The sequence below is a fragment of the Echiichthys vipera genome, assembly GCF_963691815.1.
Source record: "Echiichthys vipera genome assembly, chromosome: 12".
Lineage (NCBI taxonomy): Eukaryota > Metazoa > Chordata > Actinopteri > Perciformes > Trachinidae > Echiichthys > Echiichthys vipera.
The window spans coordinates 5,521,536-5,535,675 of record NC_139837.1 but is presented as its reverse complement, the minus strand read 5'-3'; the positions used below and the strand labels follow the sequence as shown (position 1 = coordinate 5,535,675).

Genomic DNA, 14,140 nt, shown 5'->3' with positions numbered 1-14,140 from the left:
ACTACATCACACTAAGAGTCTAAAAATATGTTTTAATACAATTCTAATGTCTTTCTAATACATTTATCTGCGTTGTTCTTTCATATTCTTGATATAAATATCTCAATTATAGTCTCTATCTTGCAAAGGGTCCTTGGCAGAGAAAGAGATTGAATTAAAATAACCAGCAGCAACATATAAGTAGTGAAATAATCCCCACATTTACCAGCTGCAACATTAAAGTGATGCATGCACGTTCAAATAATCAAATATAATTCTGTATCATGAGAATTTTTGGCTACTTTAAGTTTAATTTGATGCAAAAACACTCACATGTTTTAAATGCAGGCTACTTTAACTTGTAAGAGAGTATTTGATTGATAAACTTTACTATTTTTCGACATCATTTCTGCAGAATAAAGGATGATGCGCAGGGGGGGCGTGTCAGCTGTCAGTGGTCACATGACCCGGAAAATGTGGGGCTTAATTCCTGTGTTGGACTGCTCCCAGCTGCTGAGACTCTGCCCTCCGCAGTGCAAACCCTCCGCCTTCCCCATCACGACCCCCGCGCCCCGGGTGGACTCTCCTCATCACACCATGTCGGGTAAGACACACCGGGGCTCCGCGGCTACACGCAGCCGCCTCACTGGCACCGGAGCACGGCCACTCTGGACCGGACCGGGGCTGCGTGAACTGCCCTGTTCTCCTAAAATATCGCGATTTTTTTATGAAGCGCTGCAAAAAAAACCCAAAACAACCCAAACAAACACCGCGTGCAAAACGAACCGCTGCTCTCATAGGGACATTAATGACGTCGTGTTGCGTGTGATGCGGTGATTTTTAAGGGTCGATGCGTGTGTTCGTTTGGTTTGATGAGTCGCTGCAGCGGTTTGGACCAAAGTGAAGCTGTCCGTAACCAAAAAGAGCACTTCCGGTCCCGATTTTCAAAGTTAAAGCGTTTTCAATGCAACTGTTTTTTTTGAGCAGCAACGCACTTGCATGTAAAAGCAGAATCCTGTTCAGAAGGAAGAAACAGTGTTTTGCTAAAATTGCATATTTTGAATGAACTACATTAGGGTTGCAGTGATGTGTTGCGACGGTCACGGTGCTGTGATATGAACATCGACTGTTATCTTACCTTGTAAATTTATGTTATTGAAAGAAACATTTGACCTATTTTCAAGAGAGAGACTTTTTACACATACTTTCCGTTAAAATGATGATTAAGAGTGTTTTGTAACTAATAATAATACTATTAAAACTTTTATAATACTGTGAACCTGAGGTGTATTCTGAGGTGTTATTGGTCAGATGGCCAAAGTTTTCTATCTTAATATAGGTCTTTTTTTAATATCTCTGTAACGATATATATCACAGTGTTATTTAATAAATAAATATATGAAATAATCACATGGTAAATAAAAAAATCTGGATTATTTTCTGATTTAAATTTAGTGTAAAATATATGAACATATTACTAACGTTAGATTTTCTGAACATTTTAAATTGGTATATATTGGCTTCATTCATTCATTCATCTTCAACCGCTTGTCCCTGTCGGGGTCGTGGGGGTGCTGGAGCCGATCCCAGCTGACATCGGGTGTGAGGCGGGGCACACCCTGGACAGGACGCCAGTTATTCTAAATTGAGATGATGCAGTTGTGTATCAGGATATCTTTTAGATCATATCGAATCATCGCCCGACCCTAAACCGTTGCAACCAGACTCTAAACAGTTTTGATTACAGCCCAACCAATTGAAAGAAACATTTGACCTATTTTCAAGAGAGACACTTTTTACACATACTTTCATTTACAAATGTTTTCTAACTAATAATAATACTATTAAAACTTTATAATACTGTGAACCTGAGGTGTTATTGGTCATATGGCCAAACGTTTCTATCCTAATGTAGGTCTTTTCATGTCTCTGTAACGATATATATCACAATTTAATATGTTCTCTGGTTATTTAATAGATAAATATATGAAATAATCACATGGTACATAAAAAATCTGATTATTTTCTCATTTAACTTTAGTGCAAAATATAAACGTATTCCTAACATTGGATTTTCTGAAATTTTGAGTTAGTATCTGCTTGTTTTTATAGATTTAGATGACGCAATTGTGTATCAGGATATCTTTTAGATCATATCGAATCATCACCGTTGCAACCCTACTCTAAACCGTTTTGATTATAGCCCAAGCAATGGTCCGGCTGATATCAATATTTGATTGTTTGAAATATCCGATAATGATAAATCACAGAGAAATTAAAAAAACATTTTAGATAGAGATCCTCCAGGTGTGGTTATTAAAAGATGGGGAAGATTGTAGGTCATTACAGGTGAAAACTGAGAGGTCACTTTTTGTAAATTACAAATCTTTCATTCAGTTGTAAATAGTCCACCAACGTATCTATAAGATAATTATTGGACGAGCTCTAACGTCGAGGTCTGATTAGTAAAAAGTAAAGTGAGGTGGAAGTGTGGATTGTGACTGTGCACATCAGGATTTCACAACGTGGGAAAGTGGAAATTACGTAGACCGCATTGCGTTACCGTCACTGATGATTTCTCCATGTTAGTTGTAACCGGTTAGCGACTAGCTTAGCACGAAGACTAAAAACCAGCTGCTGGCCGTAGCTCCAGTGAGTCGTAGTTTGAGTTGAGTTTTCTCGTCTTACTCTTCTCAAGAAAGCAAATAAGTATATTTCACAAAATGTCGAATTATGCCTTTCAAGGTTGAAAATGGAGAATGAGCAGAACACCGCCATCTAGTGTCTCAAGGTCGTAGTCGCAACAACAAAATATAATTCCAGCAGTCGGGTAGCCATGTTTGTTGCCCAGCAGCCTACAGGAGACCGGAGTCTGTTTGAATGGTTTGAACCCGTCCCCTCCGGCAAACCGCACCATAAAAACAAGTATCACAGAGGAGTTTGACTGACAGTTACTGTTACAGCTCAGTAAACATGAAAGTTAGCTTACCATCAAGGAGAAACGCAGCCATGTGGGCGTGTGTTTTAATGCCATTGAAATCCTTTTATCTCGGTCCATGGAGTGAATGCTCGGCCTATATTGACTCTGGTTTTTGCCCGTCTGCGCTCACTCAGCTGCTGGGACAAATAAGCAGCTGCAGGATTGGCAAACTCCATTTCACCCAGTGCCAGCCTACAGTAGCTGCACCCAACAACAGTCAACCCTGGCAACCAGAAATGCCGGCTGCTCAATGGCTGGTACAATGTAAACAGAACATGACAGAAAGTCATTGTCAAACCTGTCAAGGGGCGGCAGTAGCTCAGTCCATAGGTGATTTGGCTGGGAACTGTAGGGTCGCTGGTTCAAGTCCCCGTATGGAGCGTGGACTGGTGGCTGGAGAGGTGCCAGTTCATCTCCTGGCCACTGCCGAGGTGCTGTTGAGCAAGGCACCGAACCCCCAACTGCTCGGGGTGCTGGTCACTGGCAGCCCCATCGCTCTGACGTCTCTCCTTAATTGCATGTATATAGGTCCTGTCTGTGCGTGTGTGTGTATTTTGGGCCTGTGTGTGTAACATGATTAATAATAAGAGTGAAAAAATTAAATGTCCCCGTGCGGGATAAATAAAGAAATTCTTCTTCTTCTTCAAACATTTTTTTAAATATAAATTCAGACTAAATATATTTTTTTATGGAAAAGCAATACTTTCATTCTGTAGCCCTCAAAACGCGCCGTGGGTGAATTATTTAAAAAAAAAAAAAAAGTAATCTACATATTCAACCTTTAAGTTGAAACCTGCATTATTACACAATCCTGAGGCCGCCTCTTGTAGAGGAGCCCTGAACTAAAATCTAGATTAAATGACTTTTATTCCGGCCATTTTGTATCGCATTCACATGTTGCCTATCTATGAATTAACTTAAGTTTCATCAAATGAACAAACTACAGCATACACCATCATTCCTTTAGTTTTCTGTTCACATAACAAACTTCATCTGAAACACTTTTGATCATCAAATAAGAAGTGCGGTCGTTCTTTAGTAAAGTCAAAATGCCAAACATTAACATTCACTGGCTGTACTTTCTAAACTGTGAATATTTGCTGGTTTGGTTGGCCAGCTGTTGGTCGACCACAAAAACAGTTTGTTTTTTAAAAAAATTCATAGGAATTGTTATTATTTTCTAGACTAAACATAAACAATGATAACTAGATTCATTTAACTACAGTTGTACGCTTTTATTTTTGCAAAATCGACCTGATGAACTTCCTGGGTTAATGTGGCTTTGATTAACTTGACAGGTTGTTTCTCAGTGCGGACGTGCTCCACAGTGCTTGGCCTTGAAAGTGTTTTTTTTTTTTTCTAATACCATTCAAGACCGGTAGTGTCACATCTTTCATAGGGTTTTGCTATTACTGGATCACAATAACATTAAACATGACTCTATGCTATAATAAAGCATTTATAGCCGTAACCATACCCACAAATAGAGAGTTGGCCTACTGCATTTTGCAAGTTTTAGTATGAAATGACATGTAGGATAAAAATGCCTACATTAATGGACACTTTACATGCAATCTCTATGCATTTAGTTTGCATACAACAATCTTATTGACATTAGAATATATATAAATGTGTATTTTCTGGGATTGTTCATGAATTTACTCCATTTTATTTTGGAATTGGTGCACAGCTCAACAACAAACATGTGTTATTCATAAATATCTGTCCTTGTGACTTTGAAACTTGTCCAACGCAGAGGTGTGTAGGTGGTATGGCTTTATGTAGCCCCGGATAACTCTATGAGAACACAACATATGCTTCCTGTACGGCCTTGTGGGCGAAATGGGGCCTTACACTCCTCCGTTAGTCAGTTTATAATTCACTGAAACGAAACCCTAGCAACCGTATAACACTGCCTCTCCAATCGTGTTTCCCAGAAGCCCCCCGACAACACACAACACACACATTCAGCCCGATGAATACTATCTGCTGGCTCTCGGCCTACTTTCACTCAAGCAGAAACGCAGTGTGCCTCCTGCTGTCGTTAATGTCTGCAAGGGGGACTCGTCCGACACTGAACTTCACACAATAGGTCTGCAGAGGAATCGGACATACTTGTTGTGGTTCAGTGGGTTATTCAGCATAGACGGGACGGGACAACGGATGTGATGGTTAATAGTGTCTACGGAGGAAAAAGCAGAAAACGGTGCATTGATTTAATGTAGTTTACTGCAGCACGTCTGCGGTGGAAGGCGCACAAAATGAAGCTTTCTTACCTATTCGAGGGCTTTCTTACCTATGTCCTATTTGAGGACGTTTTCCCACTTTTGTGCAAATTTGAATGCTTAAAAACGAGCTGCAGCAGCCGCGTGTTGAGCATGGACAATATCTTTTGAGGAAATAAAAGCAGAAAATTGTACATTTACATAACTGGCGTTGATGTGTTTATATTATCTGAGCCACATGTGATCATTAACGTTTGACTAGGCTACAAAGAGCTTATTTGTTATGATGCTTTAACAAACATGCTGCTCAACTTTTCGCCTGTTATTTATTTAGTTATGAGGCGGCTGTGAGCCCAAAGTTTCACCAAAAAACATCACAGGTTTGGTTTCACACATTTACTCTATTACTGCACTATAGTTCTGTTTACGTCTGCTCATTACACACATGTATCATGTCTGACCTCATCTGAATCCGATCACTGTCCACTTATATCTTTTCTGCACTACAGTTCTGTTCATACCTGTTTCAACAGTCTACTGCATGTTTACATTGTTTACATCATATACACCCGCTCACAGTTCTGCTTACATCTGATACACGCATGTCTTTCTACATCTCACGCTGACGATGTCCTCCGTATCTAACCTGTACAACACACTAACATCCTGACACTTACTCTTCTCTTACACTTTATTCTTGTGTTGGTTCTAATGTTTTTGTATAGTTGCACTGTCGTTATTTGCTGCTCTGTGTGCCCTGAATTGCCCCCCGGGGACAAATAAAGTTTTTTGAATTTAATTGAATTGAATTAGTTTGGTTACTGTTCTGCAATATTTTCACACCTTCAGAATTCTCAAAAAATTCCCCCCCTGTCGGGGGGGGCTGGAGCCGATGCCAGCTGACATCGGGCGTGAGGCGGGGTCCACCCTGGATAGGACGCCAGTCTATCACAGGGCACAAAACTTTCTTGACAAATCTAAATTTTCCATAGAAATAATCCATCATGAGTGTTGTTAACAGTCGTTCACATCAAATAACTCCTTATTTTCAAACAGCCCTGGTTATTCTGATGAAAAATCAAGTACAATACATCACATTTTAAGATGATGAGAGACTTTTAAAAAGCAGATAAATAGAAGAAGGACAAAAGAGACATGAAGCGATGACACTGATGTGATAACGTGCCAGTCACATCGCTGATGAGTGAGTGTGTGTGTGTGTGTGTGTGTGTCTTTGTGTGTTTCTCCAAGCAGACGAAGCTTTTGTGACGTTGGCCACGAACGACAGCTACGCCAAGGGAGCGATGGTTCTCGGCCAGTCGTTACGAAACCACAACACGACCAAGAAACTGGTTGTACTCTTGGGACCTCATGTTGCAGAACCCTGCAGGTAACACACACTGTCGTCGTTGGGTGAACAAAATGTCAAATATCCAACACAACACACACGGACACTAATCCTTCTGTCTTCTGAATCGTAGAGATGCACTACACTCCATTTTTGATGAGGTGCTCGTGGTGGACGTCATGGACTCGGGTGACACGGCTCATCTCGCTCTGATGAAGCGTCCGGACCTGGGAGTGACATTCACCAAACTGCACTGCTGGACGCTCACACACTACAGCAAGTGTGTGTTCATGGACGCGGATACATTGGTGAGGCAAAACCGGGCAACGGCAGAGGACGTACACAGATAATAAGTTGTTTTGTTTTGCTTTTACAATTAATTACAACACAAAACCGTCTGTGTTTGATTAGTTTTTAATGTCTTTTCGTGTTTGATTCGCTATCCGAGCAGTGACAAATGGCGTGCGGTTTAAACTCCTGAACTGCACGCTCAGATGCTTGCCTCAGAGTTCTGTATTTTCCTGGAAGTGACTATTGTGGAAATCAGTATATCTGCATGTCACATTTATTTTAATGTATTCAGGTGCTGTCAAACATAGATGAACTCTTTGAGAGAGAGGAACTATCAGCTGCACCGGATCCTGGTTGGCCCGACTGTTTCAACTCCGGGGTGTTTGTCTTCAGACCGTCCGATGAGACGCACGAGAAGCTGCTCACGTTCTGCGGTGAAAACGGCAGCTTCGACGGTGAGACTCGAACGTTTTCACGTCTCGCTTCTGCTGCCCCTTAAAGGCTCATTAGAACATAATCTGAACAGACGAAGTGGAAATGACACCGAAACGAAGGTTTTGTAGTAGCAGATATAAAGAAAACTAAGCGTAGATAAATGAAGCAATGTAAAGTTGCTTTCTTCTTGACTAAAGCAACAGTAAAGGTCTTTACAGCCATGCTCGCAGCTCTATGAGGCTGAACTGTTACGGCGCTTTGAGCCAAATGCAAAAATTAGCATGCTTACATGCTCATAATGTGACATTTAGAAGGTATGAGATGTTTACCACGTTCACCATGATAATTTAGCATGTTAGCACACAAAATTCTGGTGTTTTGAATTAAAAGTTGGGACTTTTTCCCCATCTTTTCTGCAATCTTGATCTTTTTGAAGCCAGAAAAAACTGAAGGTTGGCATAAAGTTTGCGCACTAGAGAAGATAAATAATCCTATCAGGGATGCACGGTTGACAGGCTGGACAGAGATTAACTGAAGAAACAAGTTTCACAGTGTATGACTATATTTTCTTTTTGCCTGCAACCTCTCTCTCTCTCTCCCTCTCTCTACACACACACTCACACACACACACACACTCATACATATGTCCTAATCTTATCTCTGACCTGGTCTTACCTCGTCCTCACCCCTGCTGCACCCTGTCTGCAGTTAACACTGTGTCACTTACATCTGCCATCCGCGCATACATCCCATACATCCCATACATCCCATACATCCCATACATCTCATACATCTCATACATCTCATGTGCCACGATTGCATGCACGGATTTCACCATATGTTGTCATTCACAATGGGCAGCATCATCTCACGGCGTTGTCGGTACTCAGTTTCTATTTATACATGTCAGTAAGGACACAGTCTGTGGGAATGCACGGTATGTGAGTGTGGTGTTGACCTCTCAGGTATGTACTATAGTGTGTCTGAATAGATTTCAGCAGCCAGAGAACGGAGGTCAGATATGGTAAATGTTACCGGAATTAAGGAAAATCAATTCTTGCTTCATAGCAAAAATGCAAAATCATTCTCACATAACTATTACTTTGTTTTTTTTGACACGCCAAAACAGCCATCTCTCATTTCGCTCTACCTTAGCTGGAAATCACGTCCAAAACGATCATTCTGAGCATATTTGTGTGTGTCCACATCTGCAGGTGGAGATCAGGGGGTTCTCAACAGTTTCTTCAACACCTGGGCGACGACAGATATTTCCAAACACCTTCCCTTCATCTACAACCTCAGCAGTATCGCCATCTACTCCTACCTACCAGCTTTTAAACAGTCAGTAGACACACACACACACGCACGCACGCACACACACACACGCACATGCAATCAATTCATCCGGTGGTCCTGCATATGTTCTTGTGTATCCAACTTATTGACTTGAGTTTATAGCTTGTGAAACTTCAGGGTGCATGTGTGTTAGGAGACAAACAGCTTCTCCAAGGTCAGGTGTGTGTGTGTGTGTGTGTGTGTGTGTGTGTGTGTGTGTGTGTGTGTGTGTGTGTGTGTGTGTGTGTGTGTGTGTGTGTGTGTGTGTGTGTGTGTGTGTGTGTGTGTGTGTGTGTGTGTGTGTGTGTGTGTGTGTGTGTGTGTGTGTGTGTGTGTGTGTGTGTGTGTGTGTGTGTGTGTGTGTGTGTGTGTGTGTGTGTGTGTGTGTGTGTGTGTGAGATCAGTAAATACTGGTAAATTGATCCTCCTGTTTATTGCTCCTTTAGTACTAATAATGTAATCATATCCTGAAAATGTAATAAGTCCCAGTAATGTAATAAAAACCTCTGACTGATATTGTTATAATATTTGATCTGAGACACCATCATATTACATTTTTGATCAGATTAAAGGTATAATCAGTAGTTTTATCCTTAAAATAAAAAAAGAAATGTTTTATTCCTCTGATTCACTGCTTCCTCCTCGCTGAACAGAGCTCGCTCTCTCCTCGCTCCCTCGCTCCAAATTGGATTACATTTCCAAGAAATCATTACTGTACATTATTGGGTCCTTCAGCGGTAGTGACATCGCTGTGGGGCTTCTGGGGCTTTGTCAAGCACTGCTGTTGTGCTGATTGCAAATAGCGGCAGCGTCCTGTTTCACAAATCTCAGCCTCTCTCTTTCTCTCCCCCTCTTTTCTGCCGTCTGACATTTACTTTGCCCGCTGTGTTTTCACAGGTACGGCCGTGACGCCAAGGTAGTGCACTTCCTGGGAAAGGTGAAGCCATGGAACTACTCCTATGACACTCAGAAGGGCGATGTCAAAGGTCACTCCCTCTCCTCTGAGCAGCCCCACCTGCACCCCGACTACCTGCTCATGTGGTGGCAGCTGTATGCCAAATCTGTGATGCCTTTACTGCAGCAGGCCTACGGGGAAACTCCATTCAACAGCGGCTTCGTAGAGGAGAGCAATGATGTACGTCAACTGTTTGAGTGTGTGTGTGTGTTCGGGGGGGTGGGGGTGGGGTGTATGAAAGACGAGTTTCCAGCTCTAGGTGTGGTTGTGGTGGCTTTGCATGGTTGAAACATAAACGAGGATGGTGTGATTGAGTGTTTAGCCTGTTGCATAATTGTCATGTCCTGACTGTGTCAAAACGGTGACTGTGTAATCACTGGATGAACTCTACTTTCTCTGGCAAGTGTTTGAATCTATTTCTCCTTCTTAAGCTCCAGATACAAATACTGGCTGGTTTTAGTTGCAACAAAAACAAAAAGAAGCAAATTCGTTCCACATTCCTCACCACCAGTCTTTTGCCAAAAGTGGTGTGTGTTGCCGCTGGTATTTCCAGTCCTCTCAGCAGTGTCATGACTGCATGAAAAGCTTGCTGTTGTCAGTGAAACATGCAGGGAGCCGGATCTCCCAACAACTGTTCAGCACCTCACGGAGTAGCAGAAGTTGTCACGCTGCCTGTTGCAACAGAGTAACAGTTAAACAGTTCTGAGTTAGTGAGAAATGAGAAAACTGCCCTAATCTGCCAGCTTTTGCTTAAGCTGTGCCATCTTGTGTCGCATCAACATGTTTGTACAGGCCCGTCGTGGATAAAGTCTTCAAGTATTGCCCTGGCTCAGGGTGAAGCTTTTTAAAAATCTGTTTACCAAGTGAAGCTTGACACTATGCCACTTTTGCAATTGCAGGATAATGGCACAACAGAAGTTCCCAAATGTACCCACATTCTGAGGCGGTTGCTTTAAAGACATCACAGCAACCTCACTGAGACTGGAAATCAGTGAACTTACTCTGTAACACAACACAGCGATAACTTTCTAAAGTTTGATATTGCTAACATTAGCCACAATATGCTACTGGCCATACCAGAACAGGTGTACTATAGCAGCAACACCCCTGAGTGTGGGAGGAAGATTTGTTAAAGGTGGCGTGCGGGACTTTGTCTTCCCCCTCTGGCAGTGTGAGTAATTAAACAAACCCTGTTGATGCAGGCTTGGGATGTACGCCTGCAGGAGAGCTCGCTGCATCTTCCTCTAGATGCCAAGTTTCATTTTTATCTTTTGTTTTCTTTCTTGGACGTTTCTTAGTATTTTCCGCCATAGCGTCCACCGTACTCTGCTGCTCCATTACTATGGTTTCACCCCCTTCTTGTCCCCTTTAGTTCTGGCTAGTTGACGTAAAACGCATCTTTGCGCCAGTGCGGGAATGTCGCCACAGGCCCCAAAACTCGTTACACTAGGAAATACAAAGAGCTTTCCCAGGCAATTCGCTCAATCAGCACTGTGTTAACTCTTTGAACTCGCCGGAATGTACAGGCACGCATTTATATGTAAAAGTCACGCATTACAGATTTAATTCCTTTCAAAATGAACAGAGTCGAGCTGTAAAGTCCCTCTTCGCTCCAGGAAGTGTTTTGCGTATTGCTGAGTTTTACACCAGAGTATTGTTTTTTCTTTCTTATCTGCCGAAGGGGGAAGCTTCTCTGCGCTCACCTTAAACCTGAGTGTATGTAGTTTGGAAGCCAGTCACAGCCGATCGATCAGACACTTACAGAATTGTGATGTGGAAGCTTAAATTCTCCACTGCTCATAAACTGAGAATGGACTTTTTAGTGAAGTAAGCAACGTCTTGTGTACAGCGATTAAACATTTGAAATGAAAATGATTTGTATATTTGTATTCTGGATTTTTCAATGGAGTAGACGCAATGTTTCGATCAGAATTATTTTCTTTTTAGTTCATCTTGCACTCTGTGTTATATGCTCTTTACTCACTAGAGCGATTATGTCTTGATTGGTATTGACTTAACGAGTGTTTGTTTACTGTAGAAACTAAAACCTTTCTACTCTTCATGTTAAGTTAAACTGTCACCATCTGAGAGACTCCACTCTTATCTGCTGCAAGTGTGTTGCAAAATGTCTTGTTTGTACTTTGACTCTCCTGACGAAACGCCCGCATGTACTGATTGGGAGAGGACAAGAGCGTTCAGCCGGGCATGGCTGAATGTGGGGAAACCAGTCCTTATAAAGTATTGCTCCAGTCCCGTGTAATGATTCATTTATTCTCTGTCATGCAGAGTAAGCTTCAAGAGGATGTGAGAGAGCACCCAGCGCCCTTCGCGCCTCCTCCCCAGAAGGTTTCATCACAGGAGAGGAAGCAGCGCTGGGAAGCGGGTCAGATCGACTACATGGGTGACGACTCCTTCGCCAACATCGAGCGGAAGCTTGACTCCTTTTTGAAGTAGAGGGTAGGCGAGGGAGCGTGACGGAAAGAGAGAGAGAGAATGCACCAGTTGAAGCTCTGTGTGGGTGGCAATTTTATGCACTGCTCAGCCAATCACAGGGGCTTGATTAGCAGGTGACTGGACGCATGCCTTGGTGCGACGTTCAGCCTCAGTCTCTGCATCCTGTCAGCGTGTGTATGAATGACACAGAGTAGAAGTTTTTCACAATTCCCATGCACTCTAAACTATTTTTCCTCTCCATGGAAAAGTTTGACATTTCTGGAAATACGCTCATTCGCTTTCTCGCTAGTTAGACGAGAAGATTGATACCACACGTGGTATGTTTGTGTGCTAAATAAGAAGCTTATACCAGCAGCTGGTTAGCTAAGCATTAAGACAGCAGTGTATACGTTGGCTGCTGTATAATATGGTCACAATGTTTAGTACACAAACCCTTTTTTTGAACATCTTCAAAGATATTTCCGGGTTTTTTTATGCATAGTTATACTATTCTTAGCCGAGACCAGTCGTTTTCTGTAATCTTGGTTGATTATCTAGCAACTAGTTGCAGCCGCCTAGAAATACTTTGGCATAACCCTGCCGTAAAACTACCTATTTTATTTTTTTAGTCATTTTATGGACTTTTTAACCTTTTATTTGATAGTAAAGCTGAAGATTGACAGGAAAACGGGGGTTTCAAAGGTTGGAACTGAACCAGTAAATGAGTATATGTGGTGCATTCTTTGACAGGTGAGCTACTGCGGCACCCCAAATTGCCTTTTTTACACTTTTTTTGGACGGATTAAACAAACGAGATACATGTTAATTGTTGAGATTTAGAGGTGTTGGAAGGCGCTTTTTGTTAAGTTTGGACAGAACCAGGGGAGGCATATCTATGTTCTAAGGGTCCTACAGTATGTTCCCCAGCTTAAGATCCTCTTAATATGACTTTCCTTTGAAAGGGTTTTATATTTTCAGGGTCCTATGCTCCACTGTACAGACACGCGTGATACATTCTTCTCATCCAACTCTCAGGAAGACAGCAAATAAGCACACTCCCCAAAATGTCAGACTCTTCCGTTAAGTATTCTTGTGCATCTGATGGAGATGGATTCACAGTCCTGAGTCTTCCAACTTGTGGAACATTTCAGCAAAAACAGAAACTGAGAAAATGACCGTGGGCAAAGCCTGTGGTTGAAGGGAAATCGGTTTTAAAGTTGTTCCTGGATTTTACCACAACTCCTGTCCTGCAATAATTATCACTGATTCAGATATGACATAACTGGCTCACCTCGCTCATGCTCCCTTACTTCAGCCAGTTATGACAATCGCTTAAATCCGACAGTGTTCACCTCACCAGAGTACGTAGGTAAACCTTCCTATCTGTGCCTCTGACACTCACCAGCTTCTGTGACTTCAGCTTTGTAATGTGTGGTTGTTGTATTAAGACAAGGGCCTGTTGTGTTGTATTTGCATGGCAGAGTTTGAAAAGTGGGTCAGTGATGGAAGTACTTCCATCCACATCCTGAAGAGATGTTGATTTTTCTATGTATTTGTGTTGGATTAAACTGTAGTGCGCTCCTTAGACATTTCATCTGTATGCGTGCCCTGCATGTTATGTCCCTGCCAGACCCACATCAGTATGTCATGACCCATTTCATCTCTTCCTGCTGTCGTTAGTGTTACCAGCTGCCTTTATGCCATTCAGTTTTCAAAACCTCACTTACTGTAACTGCTGCTAGTACCACAACAAAGTCCCTTCTTTCCTGTTACCAATACCTCCTTCACTCCACTCCAGCTGTGCACCCTGAAACTTAACACAATCCATAACTACTTACAATACTTTCCTCACTCCATTAACCACACTCCTAAGAAGCTGGCGAGATGAAAGTCCATCTGTGGTTTTCAAATCTCGTCAGCATGCTGAATGAATATGCATGAGTGTGTAAGTGGAACATAATTGTAATGACATCAGTTCATGCAGATCTGTCCTGTTCCCCAGCTGTTAACTGTACATCCCTGTTGAAGCGCTAATAAAGAACTGGTGAAAAAATGTATTTAACCCTCCGATATGTCTATGCATTTCATTTTCTTTATGCTTCATGTAATGTTGATTACATATAGGGCACGGGATCATTTATACAAAGTAACAAGTTGCT

The 14,140-nt window shown here is 42.1% G+C and overlaps 1 protein-coding gene across 2 annotated transcripts; it reads left to right on the top strand.

Annotated features, from left to right (window-relative positions):
- Nucleotides 1-441: 441 nt before the first annotated feature.
- gyg1a (glycogenin 1a) lies at nt 442-14,022 on the top strand (the record flags this gene model as incomplete). Of its 2 annotated transcripts, none has more annotated exons than XM_083923863.1 (7): nt 442-583; nt 6,439-6,574; nt 6,666-6,840; nt 7,116-7,278; nt 8,473-8,599; nt 9,491-9,728; nt 11,835-14,022. In XM_083923863.1, the coding sequence occupies 7 exons, from the start codon at nt 442-444 to the stop codon at nt 12,000-12,002; spliced, it is 1,149 nt and encodes a 382-aa protein (XP_083779989.1). In that variant the 3' UTR covers nt 12,003-14,022. The 2 variants fall into 2 exon arrangements, with proteins under 2 accessions (XP_083779989.1, XP_083779988.1); XM_083923862.1 differs by having other exon boundaries at nt 6,436-6,574.
- Nucleotides 14,023-14,140: the final 118 nt, after the last annotated feature.